General features: G+C 47.8%; 1 protein-coding gene across 1 annotated transcript in view; it reads left to right on the top strand.

The window, feature by feature from the left end:
• LOC144146580 (uncharacterized) overlaps window positions 1–22,204 on the top strand; it is a 119,555-nt gene that overhangs the window by 10,810 nt on the left and 86,541 nt on the right. The window contains exons 2-3 of the mRNA XM_077678523.1: window positions 8,413–8,595; window positions 15,713–15,916. Coding sequence (XP_077534649.1) covers window positions 8,413–8,595; window positions 15,713–15,916 — 387 coding nt within the window. The remainder of the gene's footprint in view (window positions 1–8,412; window positions 8,596–15,712; window positions 15,917–22,204) is intronic.

Below are 22,204 nucleotides of genomic sequence, written 5' to 3'. Positions count from 1 at the left end.
TTGAAACCAACCCAACGGGCGTCCTTAACTAAAGAAACGCGGGCGCTGCTGGTTAAATACGTATGTTTTTTTCTCAAATGCACGTATAGTTTTCTTTGCACTAAACAACATGAAAATGTATGACAAGCGCCAGCGCTTATCGAGTTTCGAACGCTGATGACTGTAGAAACCGCTTGAATTTCGAAGCTTCCGGGGTACGCCGCGAACAACAGCGTTACTTGGATTGGATTTGATTGGATTGTCTACATTGGCCAAGGTTGACCAGTTTCGCGTAGCTCCTGGAGATCCGTGCTGCGCGAGCGCGGGGATTAGATTGGATTGCATTGGATTGGTTTTGGATTGGATAGGATTTGGATTGGACTTGGATTGGATTTGTATTTTGGGGTAAGCAGCAGTAAGATTAAAATCGGCTAATCCTAGACAACAAGGAAAGCTAAAAATAACGAGCTGAACCTTAACTCACGCTACGTGTATCGTGGCATAGCCGCTTGGCTTTCGAAGCCTCTGGGTTACGCCGCGGCCAAGGGACCGTGACAGGCTACACCGTAACGCCGTGGTGATATGCTTGGTTACAGCGAGCGAGCTAAGAGGACAAGGCGAACGCCTGATGTGCTCTGCATTTTAAACTTTTGCTCCACACTGCTTAGCTACCTTTGGCGGTAGCTAAACGACCTTGCAAGATTAGAAACACAGGGGATGTGTTGTCCTGAGGAGGACAGCGGAGCAGACGACGCTCCACACAGCATATACTTCTATGCGCGTGCGTGTACTCTCGCCTATTCCGCCGGTTAACTCCATGATAAGGCGTTGACCACCGATCGGTCGTTGCTCTCGCTATACGATTAAAAATTTGAGAGGAGGTACAGTGCGGGTCGTACGCCCCCAATAATCCCGTTTCCGTCCATTGTGCCCTCAATAAAAATTACTCCCACCTCCCCTCGCGGGAGCCCTGGTGTGATGGAACGCATCTCATGAGGGCTTCCATTGACGTTTTCAATTGTATTGATTACGCTTATAGCAGGGATTCTCACGCGAAGGGGAGGTGGGAGTAAGTTTTCCATTTTTACCATGCAATGAAAATGCAGTACACGGATGCTTAGGTTCGGTCTTTATTGCAGGGGAAAATGAGTGCGTGGTCCCTAAAGTGCACAGTTAGGGGCTCGACGATTGCATCGTCGAGTACTGCGAGAGAGTGCAAACGTAATGCGGACGACCGTCGACTGAGACCGTCGGAGCGCGGCATGCCGCTTTATATTCACAGCGCCCGAAGGAGACACGAGCGCGGAGAGAGAGAGAGTACTGCACATGCGCATCGCGCGCAGCACCGAGCGCAGCGCCGCCCACCGGCACCTAGCAACGGAGTGAGAGCGCGCTGCGCCAACCCGCAGCTGTATGGGAAAAAGGGTTCGCTATCGGAGAGAGGAGAGGAGAAGAGGCGCAGTATATATGCAGTATATAACTGCATTATATAGTATATACGTATGCAAATAAATGGCAGGAGTGCACCTCCTTGCTTACTCCGGCACTGGACAAGAATGAAATTGCAATTTTGCTCCTACTGGAGAGGGGGAGACGATGCAGAGGTTTATTCTTCACTGGTGCGGGAGCGGAACTGGGGCTGCACTCTGCCCCACACGTGCAGAGCACGCGGTCAGTTTTTCTCTCCCTCCTCAAGGGGAGTGAACATTGCATCCAACTCCCCGTAGCTTTTGAGGGGTGTGCACCAATGCTTAGAAGAGTAAAATTACTGTTGGACTCTAAATACTCCCCGGCTTTCTTAGAGTGTGAGTTGAGCGCCTGATCAAGTGGTTGATTGAGCTTTGGCTCATGTCTGCCTCAAGTCGATCTATTCTTGTTGCGTGGTTCTGTGTTTCTTGTTTGAGTACCTGCACGTCTTTCCTGAGTGTGGGCACGTCTCGGGAAAGTGGTTTTGGTTTTCAAGACCAGCGGCAGACACTTTGCGTGCCCAGCTCACCTGTTTAACACTGGATTTGGGTAACGTGGTCCGAGATGCCACGGCTACGGCGAATGCTGAAGCTTTTTTCTGCCAATCTTTGCCCATCTCTCTAAGGGGGTTTGCTCTGTTAGACAAACGTGCGCCGGGGACGCTAGGTGGTCACCGCGAGACAGGCACACCCAAGCGCTCGGCAGTTTCTTGGTAGTTTAACTGCCATGCGGTCACCGCAATGTAGGCCAATCTCTGTACGTGGGTATGCTTGGCTTGACAAACGTGCGCTGGGGACGCTCGGCATCGTCGTGAGGCACGCACAGATGAGCACTAGGCGTTTTTTGGATTTGTTAGGTGCCGGACGGTCGCCGCAAGGCCCGCTATGACGGGCGCGCGCACAGCAATTTTTTGGTATTTTGAACTGCGAACGAAAAAATTACAATTTGCTAAACAGCTTCACTGTTAAACTCGTCTCTTGATCCCTCGCTGGGGACACCATTCTTCCGTATGCAACACTGGGATTCATCGCCTAAAGGAGTCATGAATGCAAAATACAATTTTAGGTAATTGAAAACATTGCCTCATTAGAATATTACTGACACCTCTTTTAACGTAAACTTCGCTCGAATAAGCAATATAATTAGGAAAAGGCTATTCGACCCACTCTCTCATTTCCTGCAACAGAGCCTATGATGTCATGCCTGCCAGGTCTGGGATTGGCGGAGGCCGGCAAAAGCAAACGCAAATTAGGCAGAGCTTATAAGCTTGCCGAACAGGCGATTTGCGCTTAAATTTAGGCGACATTCTTTTTAATGCAGTGAGAATGCTGGGACCGACAGTGTAAGTTGATAATGAAGGTTGGATGTTTACGACGCAAGGCCAACTAGGGCAAACGACGCCCAAACAGTGGTTATGTATTGTACATGAAGATCTAAACTCTGAAATCTCTCAAGGAAAAAACAAAATAAAATCAGTAAAAGATAATGAGGATGGGTGGTGTAAAAGGCGAAGTTGTGATAGGGCATGGCATAAAATTAGGTGCAAAAACTACGTGTGATAGGAAATGCTGTGGATAAATTTGATTTCGTTAAGAACCTGAAAAGTGCGCTGAGGAGGAATCGTGGGACCATCCGCTAAAACAGTGCTAGGCGAGGTGGGGTGTATTTTCTGTATAGTGTGTGGAAAATGTTTGAGTGTTGTTGTGTGGAGTGCTTTGCATGTAATTAAAATGTGAATAACGGATAGGTGGTCTCCACACCTGCTACACAGTGGTCTTGGCGATCCCGTGAGCAGGTTCGAGGATGTTGAATGTGTGTGGCCTATCCGTAAACGAGCCAGGGTAACTTTGTTGTGTCTGTTATGTGTGTCGGTGTAGTATGGTCCCAAGAGTGGCTTTATTATGTGTAGTTTGTTGTCTGTTCATTCCAGTGTGCTTGCAATGTTGTGCGAAGGGGTCTGCTGTTACTTGAGGTCGGCGTGGGGTTTTGTTATGTCAACTGTAGTTATAATTGCAGCAGCAGCAGCCATTCGGTCTGTGGTCTCATTACCTGCAATCCCAAATGGCTCTGGCACCAAGCACACGGTTACTTCAAAGTTTAATGCATATACAGATATAATAGTAATAATGAGAAGATCGACACATGGTTTTTAAACTTTTGTGATGACAATGTTCACACAACACTTAAGTAATCAGTATAAATTAGGGATTTGGGAATTCGATTCAGAAGAACATGATTAACTAAAGGTTATGCCACAGGCCTCTGCCATAAATATACTTGTATTTTTATTCAGAGTTTTACAGAACTTAAAGGTGCAACCATGCGCCGCACAGGAAACAGTTATGGAAAATTTTGAAGGGTGAGTGTAAAATTCAGCACACTTATATTGGTGCTTCAAAGACAAGAAATGTTGCAGGATCGTAATTTTAGGCACTCGTTTTTTTACACTTGTCCATGATGCATCACATGATGTCGGGCGAAGCTGCCACGGTGCTAAAAATTCAGTAACGGAGGTTTTTATGGTGTCAGAAAACATGGAATTAAGTTCTGACGCTTCTTCTCTTACTCTGAAAGAGAACGGAGCGGAGATGGATGGGCGTTAAAAAAGAGTTGAGATATGGATGTATCATAAAAAACTGAATTGTAAGGCTGGTGTGGCAAAGATGAGATTAAAAGCAGAAAGCAGGTCCGTGTATGCTCGCTGACGTTGTAGGCTATATTTATTTCACTCTACATACAGGCTTTCAACTGGACTAGTCCGTAAGGCACCACACGCCAAGCGGAGCCCTAGATGAAGCGCAAGGTCAAACATTCTGAGGGATGTTTTTGTGGCTAACTCATAGACAACGCTACCATAGTTCAATCGTGAACCTATTAGGCTAGTAGACACGTGTAATAGAAGTTGTTTGTCAGCACCAAAAGAAATGTGTGGGAGAACCTTCAGGAAAGTGAAAAAGTGATTGTTTTCAAGCATTTGTGCTTGGTTGTTTTATGTGTGGGGTGAATGTGAGTTTTTGTGAAAGATTATACCTAAAATCTTGTGTTCGTTTTTGACAGAAATCAAGAAACCATTGAATTTGATGTCTGGATCTGGGCGGATGCCACGCATCTTGGAAAACAAAGCACAAGTGCACTTTTCTGGATTAAATTTAAAACCATCGCTATCTGCCCAACCGCCTAGAATGTTACCACCGAGCTGCACTTAATGTTTACAGACAGAGAAGTTACAGCATTTAAAAGAGAGTTGAATGTCGTCTACATAGACTAAACAGGATATCGATGGTGGCAGCGCCTTCCTAAAAGAATTCATTTTCACAATAAACAGGGTGTAGCTCAGAACCCCACCTTGTGGCACGCCATTTTTCTGCACATGAACCCTAGAAAGGGCAGTTCCAACTCGCAAGCAAAATATGCGATCAGACATGTAACTGGCAAGTCTGTTCCCTATGTTACTCAACATGCCAAACGACTTCAAATCGCTCAGGATACCATACATCCAAAAGTATCATGCTTCTTTTCAAGACCAAAGAATACTGTCATACACTACTGCTTGTGGAGGAAGGCATCTTTTATATAGGACTCTAATGCAACGAGTTGATCGTTGCTAGATCGTCCGACCCCGAAGCCTGAATGGCAGCTCTGGAGAAGACCGTTGTACTCTTAAAGTACACGAGTCTCCTATAATCATCTTCTCAAGGAGCTTGCAGAGGCACCTTGTCAGGGCAATGGGATGATAACTGGCGCGACAGGAAGGGCCCTTTCCTTACTTCAGGAAAGCCAGTAGTTTGGCCTCTCTCCAAGAGCGTGGAATGTGCGCAGAAAGCCATATTTTTTGTACAGATGTAGAAGACTTGCAAGGGTGTCGGATGTAGGTGTATCATAGTGTATGCAATTTTGTCTGCATCTGGAGCTGAAGGTTTACATGTGGTCTGAGAAGCCTTGAGCTCATGAATTGAAATGGAGAATTGTAGGAAGTGTGCGACTTGTTGCTATCACGCAAGGACTTCTTTTCGCACATTTTGTGTTTCATGACACTGTGTAGTGTGCGGAACTTTAAACGTGTTAAAAGTATTGTGCGAGTGTGTTAGTCTGGTCTTCGAGTATGTCCCCTGTTGCACTAACCAGGGCCAGGCGGTGTGTTTGTTGACTTTTGAGTTTTCGAATACGTGTCCAGACTTTGTGAGTGTCGGTGTATAAATTTATGGGCGTAAGGAAAATGCGCCAACTCTCTCTTTCTGCTTCACGGCGCACACCCTTCCAAAGTGCTTTTGCACGTTTAAAGGAGATGAGGCTATCTGACGTGGGGTACCGGCGAAGGACACCCCACGCCATGATGTGGGCCTCTCGTGCTCGCCTGAAGTCCTTGTTCCACCAGGGCCTCTTTGGGTTTTGTCGAGCACCGAAGACCTGGGGAATGGACTTTCTCGAAGCATCAAGGATGAGTGCCGTGAGGTGTTAGGCAGCTTCCTCTACGTTAAGTGTGCTACAGCTGTGTGTAGTAGCTAAGATGTGTCGGTGAATATATTCCAGTTTGCTTCTGATTCATTGAACCTGTTATGGGAAGATGGACTGTTTGGGCCTTTACCTATTATGTTATTGAGGTACGGAAGTGATCAATAACGTATGAGTAGTGTCGATATCCCACTCAAGAAATACATAGAAAAGTGAGGAAGAAATAGCCAATTCAATATTTGAGAAAGTGTCGTGTCCTTTATTATAGTATTTACGCTGTTGCCTAATAAAAAGCATGCATAAAATTTCTTAAAAAGAGTTTCAGAATTTTTCAATCAGGCGACCACGGGCATTCGTGCGCGAAAGACCCCAAATAGGATTATGTGCATTCAAGTCGCCTATAAAGATGAAGGTTTCTAGAACCTGAGCTAAGTGCTCCTCGAAATCTGAGCTCGAGAGTTGGAAGTCAGGCAAAGAGAACATAGTGTTATAAGGCTATTAAATAATTTTTTGCGAATAGTAACAGCCTCAAGTATGGTACGTAATTGAATTGTGTGGCACGCCAAGTATTTTCGGGCAATGATGGCCACACCACCTGAAGATGTGGCACCACTATCCCTGTGTTTCCTAAATAACATATATCTATGCAAGTAATTTGTGTTTTGTCGGGCGTAAATGGGTTTGTTGGAGACACATTACACTTGGCTGATTAAAATTAAATAGCTCATAGACATCATCAAGATTTTAAGAAGGCCTCTGCAGTTGCGTTGCATATTTTCTATTGCTATGATTTAAGTTTAGAGCGAATGGAATATGTTCGTGTTTATGTGTCAACTTTCCGGCTTGAACTATAGGAGGGGAGTTTTGACCATCTGTGCTGACCTGAATGCCGCAGCCCGTTCGTTTCGCTGTGGTGGAAGCCGGAACGGCTCGACGTCCGTGTCGCAATCTGAAGGCAAAGGGTTGCCCAGCGGACTGGGCCGCCTAGACCTGGTACCATTTTGGGTGTTCTCTGCCTGCGCTGCCAGTGCCGAGGGCGTGGGGAGCACCACAGATGGCACAGGCCCAGTGAGGCGGGGAATGGGGGTTGCTGCGGCTGCCTCCGTGTCCATCTCCTCCATGCTATCGCGTGTGCTATGGGCCGGTGGAGAGGAAACCGTGGATGCAGCGGCACCTCCAACCAATGTGGTTGCCACCACCGCCACTATTGGCTGTGGTGGATGGTGGACAGTCGATTTCTGTGATATCAATGCTGACGACGAAAACACGCGATTTAGCGGGAAAATCAAAATTTTAGCGTAAATTCGTTAATTTCTCAGTGAATAGACGCGTTTGCACCCGGACAAGCGCTTGGGACACTATAAAACACGAAATCTTTCGAATAAAACAAACTTGTATTTTGTCTTCATGGCTCGTTTAAAACTCGCAAACTCTGCTTAGGATACAAACCACATATATCAGAAAATCTAGATGGGCGAAGCTGTTTGGTAGTAAATGTCCTTCGTTGACTTAAAACTGCTAAAAACGGGCAAACACCCACTCTCTTTTGCGATACCTGGTCATATCCTAGGATATAAGCCCATGAGTGAACTTAAACATTACATCTTCAAATTATATACCCACGTGACAGGTAAGTTGATGACGGGGTGCCCTCACCACCTTGCCCCCTAAAGATAAGCGTGGTCTGATTCTGGAGGCCTGGAAGTGTGGTACAACCTATGTGGTCTTCCATATCTTTATCCCCTCTTCTCAAACTTTCAATAAATCTTACTCCAAAAAGATATTTCTTTCTCCCTCGTTCTCCCTCTATGTCTGTCTTAAAATATACCCAAACATTCACTCAGGAGACCACGATAATGAATACAACCCTTTACATGGTGGTTGCCTTCCCTCTCGAACAGACCAACACGCCGCTGCCACAACTTTTCACGCCCATACCTTAAGGCACGCAAGAGTAGATGTCCAATGAGTTTCCTAAGCCGTGGTGATTCAGAGCACTGTGGCTAGCCTAGCTGTCGTCACTGAACATCAGCACTTGAAAAGCGCAACTCTGATCGAAAGCAACTCCGATCGAAAGCACTCCCTCAACGCCAGAGCAAAGCTAGCGCGTCATACATCTTAAGGCGTTACCTAAATGTCATCTGCAACTTTTTAAATGCTTTTTTTACAATAGCTCTTCCGCTCTCACCTTAAGTACGAGTGTACCGAGCGACTTTATTGAACAAGTTTCTTTTAACGCTACTGTAGTCAAGGCTCTGAAAAGCTTGTTATACTGATTTTGCCCTTAAAATAAAATGTAGCCTTTAGAGTAGCAAATGGCACAGCTGATGATTGTGGTGTATTTATTGTTGAAATGTTTGGTGTAGCATCAGGTGTTGTAGAACTGGAATGTTTGCGTAACCTCTGTATGCAAAGACATGATAATAGAATGATTAACCGATATTTCAGGTAAGGTTCGTAAAACGCGGGTGGTGCCAATGACACGCGAGAAAAAATCTGGTTTGTCCCGCGCAGGACCAGTGCAACAGGAAGAACTTGGTCCTTGTGTCTGAAGAATTCAGCATGCTAAGATCGTTCTTGGCAACGTATGGAGACAATCTTTCGAAGCTCGCTGAAGAGTGGGAGCTGTGTGGCGTGGAGTTTCATCCAAATTTGAAGTCGATTGAGGTTACTGGTACTGAATCAGCCATCGAAAAGGTATGTATAAAGCATTCGAAATCACAAATTTGATATTTCGAAAACAAAAAAAGCGTGCCACGTGTGTCAGTTTGTGGGAAATTTATTCGAGTGAGACCAAGTTTCAGCGCGTCTTATTTTGGCCATCAACCTTGGCACTGTAAGATTGCCGCCAAGATGATATTTCTGGGAAGACGGCACTGCCGGTGAGTGTTGGAGTGGTAGTGATGTGCGGTTCATCCTTCGCGACCCTCGCTCAACCGGTGTATTGTCGTCGAGCTACGTGTCAAAAGTGGAAACAAGCTGGCTTCCGACAGGCCTTTCCCAAAGATTATCCAAGCCCGCATGACACCTTCACCAACCCTATTAGTAGTAGGTTCATGTACTGCACACTGGTGCCAAAGTAATAAGTGTATGTGAGCACCTCGTGATATCCGTCAAAATAATTGCCGCCTCAGCGAAAACTGCTTTCGGGACATTTCGCAGTGAGATGGCCAAGGTTTGGCGCGACGGCGATCGGGTGGTTGTAGGTTACGCATGCAAACCACATAATCAAGGGATAGTATGTCTGCCTTCAAATGTTTGACAATGATTCTAAAACACGCAGTCTCAATTGCTTTCACTCTTCATTGCATATCTTGAATCTCGTTCGAAACAAAGGGGCTTAGAGGAATAATAAAACCTTGGTATACAAAATGTCTGCCATGGGGGCCGGTCTCACCATGTCTGTTGACGTCGCCCGTATGAAAGGTGAGCAGTAGGCAGGGTTACTATGCGAGAATAGGATTTGGGAAAAAGGAGAGAAGGCGGTTGGGTGCAAAGGCAAATTTCGCCATACCGTCACGCCAGGTATGTTGTGCCGTATAGAAAAAAGTATGAAAGTATCTATATTAAAAACTACTAAGTAGAAACTGTTAGTTTACGCGGACGAATGTTGGAACAAATAGACAGAGGTTGGAAGTGAAGTTGGTCGCAACACTTACGACAAAACCATTTTAATGCTTGTACGGCTTGGCGTGGGCGCGGCCAAGGAGCCGAAACTGTCTTCCGTGTAAAACCTACGTGATGGCGCGTGCCCAGAGATATCTCGAGTGTCAGTTTTGGCACTGCTAACTCCGAGCACACGCAGATGGCATGCTCAACATCTTTTTCTATGTCTTGTGTTGAACGAAGGGATGAATCGGCGTTCTGAAATTCCCAGAGATAATGGTTCTTGCGTTCCACGTTCAGTCGCAGTCAATACAATACAGCTCCCTCATGCTTGATGTGGCCTACGCCCGTTTCTCTGCGATGCCCCTGTATATGCCTTCTCAAAGAGTCCCAGGATGCAATTAGCAGTACTGCACAAGGCTACGCTCCAAAGAATAGCTAGATTGCCGCGACATAACCCTAACTTCACCGTTGAAAAGGGGGCTCCCCTGCTTTTTATAGAATCCCTGCTTTGTGAAGCTGCCCTCCATCACGAACAACGCGAATCTCTTCGCGTCAGAGAGCAACGGTCGCTGTGTAGGATGCTCGAACTATATTTCCACAACCACTGAGTCAGGCAGCACCTGCCCCCTGAGAAATACCGCTTTTAGCATCGCCACATCAGTGACCTGGCATTCCCAAAGAAGGACGCCTCTACACCAAAAGGCCCTTCGTCGCATCCTGAACCAATACTCCACAGATGAAATTGACATCTTTACCGATGCGAGGTTGGACGAAAACCTAATGGGCCTCGCATGGCATTGCCCAGCACGACGAGAGTTTGACGGTTGCATTACAAAACATATACCCTATCCGTCCCCGACTGAAGCCGAAATGTGTGGGTACTCTATTCACGGGACGATCTTGCCTAAAACATCTCTGCTCTACTACCTGCCCGCATTCGTATACTAACCGTCGCCAAACGTGCTATTGACAAGCTCATCAGGGCTTTCTCTAACCATCGTACTGCCCACTAAATTCAAGGTATCGTCAAAGTGCTCGCTCATAATGGCACTAAAACTCATCTTGCTTGGATACTGGGACATATGCTTTGAGGACCGGGCAACAAGGCGGTACCCTCCGCGGTTAGCGAAAGCCTCCTCTTAACCCCTCCGCTGGATCATGAACCCGCCGCTGCTGTGTCGCCCACCTACTTTCGCCTGCAACTAGACCTCGCTAGCCACGCGCGCTGATGCCGTCTAGCATCAAGCGCTCAGCATGGTTACCACAACGGTGTCCCTTCTCAACCACGCCCAGCCGAAATTTTCATTACTAAGACTCTTGCCAACGCTGCTATTACTCCTAACATCAAATCAAATTATATTAACCCTAGGAAGTCATCACCTCCACGTTGTTTGTACTGTTCAGCGACTTCTATGGCAAACCTAAGCCATTATATCTGGTACTACGCTGCTTTCTCACTCCATTGCTATACTCCCGGAACTGCTCTCCCCAATGGCCCTTGAGCTGATAATCGCTCACATTATAAACCTGAATTCCTCTCCGCGCTGGGCACTTTCAACCTTGAGAGTTTTGTTGCTCCAATAGTGTAAGCCGGGGCTTACAACCTACACGGTACCTCAAATGAACAATTACATCTCCATTTGGAAGCTTCCTACACCACCCTTGAAGATTCAAAAAGTGTTATTCCTGCCTCCTTGCTATTCGCATTTCCTCTCTTTGGCCAAAAGGGCTTCCCTTCCCAATAAAGCACTTCACTACGAATAACCCTCCCCGTCCGTGCTCGCATTAACCGTCGACCGCCTATGTGCACCTGCTCGAACGTGAAGGACACCGGCAAATGACATTTGTGCAAAACAGCTGCCGGTGGCCAAGAGGAACGAAGGAACGGCGCCGAGCAGAACGGCTTCGCAGGAATGAAAACCTGAAGGGTCAAACTTATACTGCTTCGCTTTAACAAGGCTATCAAAAAACCAACTTATGTAGAGATAACAGGAAGTACAGGATCACCTGAAGCGCATACTTTCTGTCGCACGTTGCCCATAATCTTCAGAGAAACGGCAGTGGCTTAACTTGTGATTGAAAAAGGCACGGTTTAGTGAAGTGAAAACTTATAACGCCTAGCAACCTTCCCCGAGTACACTCCTGCCGGGACCATGCCACGCCATGCATTTAAAAAAATGCTGGTTTTGGGAAAGTTTCACCTGTATTCCCTATAACAAGGTAAATGGGCCTAATTGGTTTAATAAAATTTTGAACAACCAAAGAAGAAAATAAGAAAGATAGAACAAAATAGCGAAATATGACGAACCGTAAATGCTCTCTATTTCCACAAAACTCAGATATGAGAGAACTTTCACATGTAATCGTTAGAATAGATAAAAAGAGATAATTGGTTGAAAAAATGCCGATTTGGCGGAAGTTCCACGTGTAATCGTTATAATATCGCCAATGGATATGGAAGAGTCAAGTTCATTTTAGGAAAGTTCCGAAATCATTAAACCACAAAATACACCGACTCCAGCATGTGCGAAACTACACGACAGCAATTGTGGTAGTTGACTACTTAGGCAATCTTGTTGCTGTATCACCCTTCTAGGTACAGCAGCAATGAAAAGGAAGTTGGAGGGATAGTCTTGGCCATCCCACTACCGGAAGTATGCAACACAGCGTAGTAACATAGCCTCACCGAGAAGCGTTTGTCCATCGCGCTTCGCAGCTCCTGGCCATTCTTGCCGCTCGAACAACCTTAGGCGATTTTCTTATAATTAACATCAATATTTTCCCCCGTGGCACTATGTAAAGAACCCATGGAATACAACGACTTGAGTTTTACAAATCTAAAACTGTCCACAGACATACCGCGAAATGGCAACGATGGCACCATTACAGGGGACTCACCACCCCGCAAACAGAATAAATGGATGCGTTTCGGCTGCCCGGTACTCCTTATAGGTAGGCGTGGACGAACAGTTATTCCGCATTTGTGAACAAGGCACACACCCTGCCACAGCTACTCCACTTGAAGATGAAGGGTTGCCTGCGAAGACTAGCGGCTGTAATTTAGTCCCTATTTTAGTCCCTTTTGTGCCAGAGTAAAAGCTGCAGACACTTATCACGCACTGGAAGTTCTTTTGAATACCCGGCCTTGTGAATTTATGCACATGTCACAAAAGCACACGTTTTGGCGGGAGAATCTAAATTTGAGACGTAAATTAATTGAATTATCAGTGAATGCATCATCGTTTGCTGCCGCACAAGCACTGGCGGCACTATAAAACACGAAATCTTACGAATACAACAACCTTTTATTTTGTCTGCATGGCCCCTTTAAGGTGGTGGTCCCCCTTTCTCGGCTCACGCTGCAAGACTTCGATGTTGATTGGGCAGCCTCTATTGCGCTGCAGTTTGCACCACAAACATAGCTTATGTACCATTGAAAAGAAGGGAGAGAGAGAGAGATCAAACTTTATTTAGAGCGGCCCGTGTCCGGGCTACCGAAAATGTGGTTCTGGTGGGCCTGGAAGACGTTCTGGTGGGAATTCCGCAGGTGTCAGGGCCCCGCAAGTGGGCACTGTGCCGGGCAAGACGAGGCCAAAGGATTGGGCGAAGATCAGGCGGAGGAGCGGCCCAGTTTTCCCATGAGTATCGAATGTTGGATGGTAAAAGGTGTGGATGAAGAAAGTGAGCTGATCGCCTGGCGCGAGGACAAGTCCAGTAGGTGGGTTTAACGTCGGGATAGGCACCACACACCTGACAGTGGGGTGTGCCATCTCGGGTCATGATATAGTGAAAAACGAGGTCACAAGAGAAGAAGAGAGTCTGAGCCGGGCGGATGTAAGTGCCTTCGCGGCGTGTGAGGTTAGAAGTGGGAGGAGGAAGATTACGGCGGGATCTGCGACGGGCCTTCAGCTGTTGCCTTCGGGCCTTGCGATGGGCGGCGCGTTCTTCCTGGGGCTGTAGTAATGGGGCCAGGTTTGAGGGTCGCTCGGCTTTCGATTTTCACGAGCAAGGGTATAAGAACCTTCATTCCCTACAATTCCATGGTGTCCGGAGACCCATTCTAGAAACAGGTGCAGGTGACTGTGGGCTGCCATGTAGCATGTCAGCTCGTGATGAATGTGCGCAGGTAAGGAGTTAGTTGCGAATTCTCTGAGGGCAGACTGACTATCCTTGCGGATGGTCATTTGGTCAGTTGAATGGGTTTGCAGCATGATCGAATCGGCAATGGCTGGAATTTCAGCAGCTGCAAAAGAAGGTACATGACAGTGTTGACGGATGGTTTCTTCACGTGGACCTACCGTGACAGTTGTGGCCATGTTGTCGGTAAACGTGGCGTCTGTGTAATATGTGTCATGTGATGGGCTGGAAAGATGGGGGGCTCTACTTCGGAAAGAAGGGTTCGCGTAGTTTCAAATCTCGGTAAACAGTGTACTTTAGCTGAACTGGCTTTAGAGGAAGAAGCGGAATTCCAAAAAAGAAAAATCGTATTTTTATGAAGTGGCCAGTGCGAAAGCGCTAAGTAATTACACATCCAATCATTTGCAATTAGAAACATGCTAAAAGGTGTCATCGGCACGTTCAAAGAACGGTCTTTGCGAATGAAATTGAAAAGTGGAACCGATGTGCATCCACAGCACGCCTCTTAGCTATCCCCACCCACCCCCACCCCCCCCGATTACCAATATTTGTCAAGACCGACGGTGTTGTGTTGTGGCGAAGGTGTTGTGGCGAAGGTGTTGTGCTGCTGAGGCCAAAGACGCGCGTTCGATTCCCTGCAGCGGCGGCCGCGTTTATGATGGAGGTGAGTAGCAAAAACGCCCGTGTGTTGGAGACTTCGGCACAGGTTTAAGATGCCCAAGTGGTCAAAATTAATCCGGGGCCCTCCACTACGGCGCGCGTCGTCGCCTGCGTTCTATCGGCGCGTTAAACCATAGAGTCAATCAATCAGCTTCATAATCAATCAATCAAACAAAATTACGCCCACCTCCCCTCACGAGAACCCTGGTGTGAGGCGACGCTGAAGGGGGTTCCATTGTGCGTTTCCATCAGGTCGATTACTCGAATTGCGTGAGCAATTGTTGGGTAATGCGATTGCGAGAGAGAGAGCAAACGTAGCGCGGACGACCGTCGACTGAGAGACCGGCGTAGTGCGCCACTCCGCTTATATGCGCAGCGCGCCTGAAGAAGGGGAGACCGCGGAGAGAGAGGGCGCTGCACAAGCGCACAGCGCACTTGTGCCAGTGAGAATGCGCTGCGCCATGCGCCCGCAGATGTTGGGCGAGAGTGTTCGCTATCAGAGAGAGGAGAGGGGTGAGCGGAGTAGAGACGCAGCTGTGCGGACGCGGACGGCGACGACGGACGCAGGGCAGGGCCGCCGGCAAGAGACGCTCCTCTCAGCGTCGCATCTAATAGCGTCACCGCCAATAGTGTTTGCGAGAGTCACCAATTGTGATTTCAGTATTGGCCGCTCGTAGTGCTGTTGGAGTGGAAAAGGTCTGTCGCTACCGGAAGCATCTTGAAACGATAGAGACAAGCCCGACCACATGAAATGTATGGGACCTCGCCATTGGCATTGGGGTCTTGATTGGATCACTTTGCCTTTCGTGGCACTCCTTCAGTTGATATATGTTATCCTGGCAGTTAAAGAGAGTGGATACGAGTTCCTCTACGATGTCACCTGCAATGAAAGTTTGCTTAGTTGTTCCTCAGCGCTTGTCGGAGTCCTATTGTGTACTTCTATTTGTATAGGTCTTCGAAGTTTTCGTACTGTTTTTCAATCATGAATGATAAAAGGAATTCTTGCACATGCAGAGTCGGCTATTCATTTCAGCGCTAATGTAACTTCTGTTATAGAGCTACTTCTCTGTATTGATTCATGGAAGGCGTAATGACTTTGCAGTACACGCTACTGGCAGCTAGGGCGAGGGTACGGCATTTGTTTAGCAGCCGCTCGCTGATTCAAGTCAAGTCAAGTCAAGGTAAAATTTATTCATCAAATTAAAGACCTTTTGGTCAGGGCTTCTCTAACCTGTAAAAGTCACCCAATTTATAGTGATTAGCCGCACTCCCATGACGATCATTTTTCGCGTTATTATCTTACAATCTAATGCAGCCGTTTCCATTACACCAAAATTCAAGATAGAGAACTGACCAGACTGAACTCTGAAGGTGGAGAAGTTGAGAGCTGTTTTTTGTTCTTTTTTAGGCTGAAAAGCTGATGCAGGAGTTGCCGAAGCAACGCCCGAAGTCTGTGTTGCATGCCAGTGGCGAATCGTGTCCTGTCTGCGGTTTACCGTCGATGAGCTCACCGAAGCGCATCCGTCTTGAGAGCTGCGGCCACTGGCATTGCATTCAGTGCCTTCAACTTGCCTTGAAGGTGGCTCCACTGCCTCTGGTCTGCTTTAATACGGTACGTTGCAGTACACTTTTTCTTATGTCGATCACAATAGTAGTATGGTTAGATCACCAAATAGCCTAGGCACAACTGCGCGAAAAGTTTGATAATAAAGTCGGCCTGACATACTCATTTCTTAAGTCGGGTCACAACTCATGCTCGCGAGCAGCTTGTATTTCGAGAACCTGTTTATTTTCTTAGTTTAATAGGGTAACTGGTGCTCTGAGTACTTGGTTAATTTTCACAGTTCAGTTACAAAACTTGCGACCTAGTTCAATTTCTCAGCGCCTAACTTTTATAATTTATATATAGAAAAATAATTATTACTCGCCTATTTGCGTACCCCCACGCCATTTTGCGCTAGCTCTCCTGCAGTACGCCGGCTGGATAAGATTCAGAAGGTTGACGCAGCCAAGCCAGATGACAGGCGGGACAGATGCGACTGCCACGGATTACTGAAGGTCACCAAAGTTGGTTTACCCACAAGGTGCCAGGAATTTCCCAGAAAGTTGCATGAGGTAAAATGAAAAAAAATACTGATTCTCGCCTCGGTGGAGAAGCTCGACCTGCGAAGATAGACGCAGTCCAACTAGTGGACCACCCGATATACCACCCGATAGTAATGGCTCGTTCATTGTTTAAGTGAACGTTACACCAGACAGATTCTGCGGAACTCAAGTATATGGTTAGTGAACCAGATTATAAGCTGGCATCGACAAGCAGGAAAACGCCTCCACCTTGGGTATTTTTGTCACTACGATATACGTCAAAGCCAGACAAAAATCTTTGGCGTCCAGGAACGAACTATGAAGGCAAGACCCGGCGCCAATGATAATATAAGGCTTAGATGTTAAATTGAGCGTAGCAAATTCTTCAACTTTACTTTTTATGCTACGGCAGTCTACTACGAGGATAGTAAACTCTGGAATCTGTAATGCTGTCTGAACAGAGTTACGACCACACGCACCATGTTGCGAAGACATCTGCATCCCGCTTAGCTATGATTTTGTTGCGACTACTTGGCCGAGCTCAGAATCGTAGACGAATGTTTTTTTTTGTGTACAACTAGCTTGTCATGCCTCAGTTTGTATGGAAAATCTAACCTATGGGCATGTTGTGAAAGGTTCGAGGGTGGTAATCTTACAGCAGGGCTACGATCATTGCGCATTGCAAAATCAGTCTATTCTAGCTTAAGCCCACTGGAAAGCATGCGCTCTTTATCTGTGTAGCTAGAAAATGTCACAATAATCCGACGGTTCTTATTCTCTCAGAATTCCTCAATTCGGTGCGCTCGCTCAATACGGTCAGGACTAACGCATTCGCCCAACTGTGTTTCCAAGAAAGGGCGTGCTTTTTCCTTCAAGTTAGCCCAGTTTTCGTTTATTTCTGTCAGATATGGTATTGGCGACTTGTTGTTGTTCTTTTAGCTGGGCGATTTCTCGTGTTAGGGAAGCAGCAATATTATTGTCAGATGATGCGCTGTGCGTAGTTTGTTTCAATGAGTTAACGTAGTTTAAACAACGGTTACTCTGTTTACCAAAGCTTCTGTTCAACGGTGCATTGCAACTTGTTGGTCCTTCACTTCTTTTAGTTCGCGTAAAAACTGTACTTTCCTTAATTCCCCCCTCTTCGCAATTTCAAAAATACCATCAATGCTGGCCTAAAAGTTTGGCTGTCCTGAGGGCCGGAAGGGGTGTCACTGGTAGGCCAGGGTTGCTTTCAACATCCCCCGACACCATTTACAGTATATGGGACAGACACTTAAGCATAAGTTCAACACAAGAAAAACACCGTCTCCAGATAGAAGCGGCACACTCAAATGCAGTATCAGGACGCGACACCGCAATAACATATCTATTCGAGGTGCGGTAACCTGAAGCAAAACGTAAGTAACCGACCTGTACAGAAAATGGGTCTGAGCCCGTGTTGATAGCGATGTCGTGCCCCGTGTGTCCAACGGAGCAGTGGCGGTTTAGTACTCGTGTCACACGAAGGGTGTTGCTCGCTGTACCAGGTTGCCAGGTGGGAAACGCCTTCGGCGCTAAAGCTGGAGATGTGCGACACATATCCGAGAAGGGATGAAAGGGCAGTGACGCTTGCTTGACACCCGTCAACTCGATACGGTGGCTTTCAGGAAACGGCGGTGGTGACTGAATATCCGTAGCGCTGTACATCGTACGGGTGATTGCAGTCAGGCAGGCCAGGATCTGTACAAAAAAAAAAGTGTTAGCCCAGGTTACACTTCCCGGCAGTTAAAGAAACTAAGAAAATGGCGAGTGCTCGTGTGTGCTTGCCTCATGGCGACCGTCCAGCGTCCCTGGCGCAGGTTTGTCGAGCCAAGCATACTACTTGGGGAGCCTCCCGACGATGGCCAAAGAAATGTAACGTTTGCCTTTCTTGGAAACACTTGCTCGGAACGAGAAAGGCTCCAACGCTCGCCGTAATCATGGCACCAGTTGCTTGAAACGAGCAAGACGTCATTGCGTACGCCTCTCTAAGGTGATGTCAAGCAATTATTACTAAAAAAATATTAAACAGGGTCATACTTATAGCACCAATGATGGAGTATAGCTTTTTTGCGGCAGCGATGGAGAAGCAAATCGGCTGCAATCGTCGACTTCAACTATCAGGAAGGTCGTGAAGGTTGCGTGCAGCTTCGCAACTTTCAAGTATTACGCGTTCGTGTGAGCTTGCTTCATTTCTAAGTCCTTATATATTTGTAGATACCGGAGTCGCTCGCGACGCTTATGAATTGTGGACACACGTAAATACATACATACATACATACATACTACATACATACACTTACTTACATTCATACATACACACAAATAAGCCCAAACGAGATAACACAATTAAGCCCACAAAATGCACGATGATAAAAACATACCTAACCTAAAGCGCTTTCAGAAAAGACAATGAATCCCACGTGACGGCTTTGTTAATAGACTTTTTTTACTTAACAACAGTGCAAGGATCGAAAGAATATTTGAAAATACTCCTGGCGGGTGCCATATTCTCAAAAAAATGAAGGAAGCTAAGACTACCACGAAAGGCTTGTAGGTAGTGAAGCTTTGCGCAACCTATATGACCGTATTGCGATGGTTTAGGAGCCCGATTTCAGGCGATTTGCTTCTTCTTCGCTGCCGCAATGACCTTTACTTCATAATTGTGGGTGTAAGTGAAAACATCTGATTTTTCGTAAGTTTTAATTATTGGAAATCACCTTGGAGAGGCGTAAGCTATGACGGCTCTTGTACCTAGCAAGGTTTACCACTGTTACAGGGAACGCGGTAGTATTTCTCTTTCCGTGCAAGAGCTGCCGCAATTACGGTGAAATCTGGAGTTATTTTTTGGCTAATCTTGGCCAATGGGGTTTGCCTGGCTTGAGAATCGCGCAGATGGGACGCCGGGAGGTAGTCACGAGGCACGCACACATGAGCGCTAGACATTTTCTTCGTGTTACTGCTGGAGGGCGCTGCGATCGCCGAAGGAAGAGGACGTGCTCACATCGGCTCCGGCTTTTATGCTAATTTTCGCAACGCTAATTAACAGTTAACGCTGTATATTCAGTACCAATGTGTCCGTGAAGGTGCGGGGCATCGCCCGGTACCAGATTCGACCAAGCGGTACGTCCATTTTAAGGAATAAGAGGACTTTATTCCCGCGGCAGCGGCAACCCGCCGCCAGGCCTAACCGAGTGGCCGAGGGGTACGGCCGCTAAGCCTGCCTAGGCGGGCTAGGCCTAACGCTGGCGTTGCGATGGAACAAGGCGACAGCGTGGAGATGGAGACGACGACGTCATCACCGGAAATGCCCGCGACCCCAGGCCCCAGCAACAGTGACGGGCAAGTGCGCATCGCAGTCCAGGGTGAGGAAATCACCCCAGAAGAGTTCAACGAAAGCCACGGGTGGTCACACGTGGGCAGGAGAGTAAGAACCGCGGTGAGCAGTGAAAGCGCAACGGTAACACTCGCCAGCCTCGACCTAAAACAAGAGAGAATGCCGGAAGGAAGACGATCGCGACGACGACGAGGGCAGCGAGGATGCTGAACACGCTACCGAGAGAGGAAATCAAGATAATCGTAAGGCCACGAGGAGGGCTGAACATCGCAAAGGCGCGAACGGTCACCGTCGCCTCGGCAATCATGGCGGCGGCAAGCGCTGCAAGAGAAGATGGCGTGGCGGACATCTTTTGCCCCAACTTCCACCAAAACATCATGTTGGTGAGTACCCCCGACGAGGGGAGAGCTCTGTCCTACGCCAAGATCCAAGCCATACGAATCGGAGACAAGACGCACGAAGTAGGCGCTTATCAAAGCACGCCAGACGGCACGGTTAAGGGAGTCATACGCGGCATTCCCGTCGAAGACACCCCCGCAGAAATCGACCGAAGCATCGTCAACCCAAGGAACCCGCTGGCGAGAGGAGCGCAGAGAATCGGCAACTCGACGACGGTCATTGTGGTCTTTGAAGGCCAAAAGGTCCCAAACTACGTACGCTACGGCCCGGTACTCACGAGATGCAGCCTATACCGCAAGCACTTCGATGTCTGCAAGCAGTGCGGCAAGGTAGGCCATAGAAGGGACGTCTGCCCCAACCCGGATGCGAAGGTGTCTTCAACTGCGGAACGATCAACCCGACGGAAAATCACGAAAGCGAATGCAACCCGAACTGCAAGCTTTGCTGAGGGAAGCACCCAACGGGTGGCAGGGAGTGTAAAAACAAGTACAAGACCCCCTACATAGTGACGAGGAGACAATGGGAACGCAAGATGGCGGAACAACAGGAGAGAGAGCAGCTGGCCCCGAGCGAGTTCCCCCCCTTGATGACATCAAGAGAAAGCAGCGCAGCGGGCAGCCGAGAATCGCGGCCGAGAGCGAATAAAAGTGCGGACCGAAAACGAGACCGCAGTGCGAGTCGCCAGCGCCAATACCAATCCCAGGACCGAGTCAGCTGGGCAGACGCGGCAAAAACGGAGGCACCCAAAAGGTCGCAGCAGCAAAGTCACCGCCCGGATAGCTGCACGAGAAACCAAGGAGAGAGCGAAATGTTGCGAGCCCTCAAAGAAGAAAACGACGCGTGGAGAAAGATACGCGGAGCTCGAGGCAAAGATCAACAAGATCAACAGGGACATAGAAGAGAACCGGAGAAAGATGGAAGCCCAATTACAGCAACAGCAACAGCAAACGCAGCAACAGCAACCACAGCAACAGGAACTGACAGCAGCAACAACAACGAAGCAGGAAACAGAAATGGAAATGGACCCGAGAGGGACAGCAGTGGTTGGACCGGCACCAAAGAGAAGAGCATTCGAAAATCTCAAGGAGCGCAAGCTCAGCGACAGAATCGACAACCTGGAAGACAGATTCAACCGATTTGAAGAATACAGCCGTGCGTCCTTCCAGGCATTTAATGATCGACTAGCGACACTAGAGCAAATGTGCCAACAACTAATGACGACAGTACAAGGGCTAACAGTACAAATAGCGAACCTCCAGCAAGCATGGAAAGGACAACAACCGCAGCACTAGCAACAGCAGTGAGAGGCCTCCTGGCCTGGCACTGGAACTGCAACGGATACGACCCAAAGAAAGCGACACTGCAACAACACCTAAGACAAGTAACGAGAAAGCCGGACATCATCATGCTGCAGGAAACCCGTGCCCAAAACGTCCGACTTCCGAGCTACCGATCCGTTGCCAGTCGACCCAAAGACCGGGGAACGGCCAGGAGGGGTGGCAGGGCAGTCTGCACCATGGTGAAGAAGGGCGTCACGTTTGTCGAGCACGAGCTTCTCAACAATAGCATGATAGAGCACACAATGGTGGAAGTGGTAACGGGAAAGAAGAAGAAGGAAAGCACGTACATAGCAAACATATACAGTAGTCCGTCGCACGGGAAGCAGAAATTCAAAGCTCTACTGCACAAGGAGAGGAAGATCGCGGGACCGGATAACAGATTGATAATATGTGGAGACTGCAACGCACAGAATCAAGCGTGGGGGTACCAAAGGACATTAGCAAAGGGCAGAGACTTGCTGAAAGATTCCACGGACCTGGGACTAAATCTAATCACGGACCCGACCCAGCCCACAAGAACCGGCAACTCGGTCACCAGAGACACAACGCCGGACCTCACTTTCGTCAGAAAGGGCAAAAACGACAGGGCAGACTTCGAGTGGCGCAACACGGGAAACAACCTGGGCAGCGACCACTACATCGTGGAAGTCACGATCCCGATCGGGTGCAACGGAGGGACATACAGAGGCCACCGAAAGCACCGACACACGGATTAGGACGC

This window comes from Haemaphysalis longicornis, unplaced genomic scaffold, assembly GCF_048455015.1.
Source record: "Haemaphysalis longicornis isolate Haplotype H1 unplaced genomic scaffold, Haemaphysalis longicornis Haplotype H1 scaffold_7, whole genome shotgun sequence".
Classification (NCBI taxonomy): Eukaryota; Metazoa; Arthropoda; class Arachnida; order Ixodida; family Ixodidae; genus Haemaphysalis; species Haemaphysalis longicornis.
Note: the sequence above shows the minus strand (reverse complement) of the source record. Positions and strands in the feature narration are given on the sequence as shown.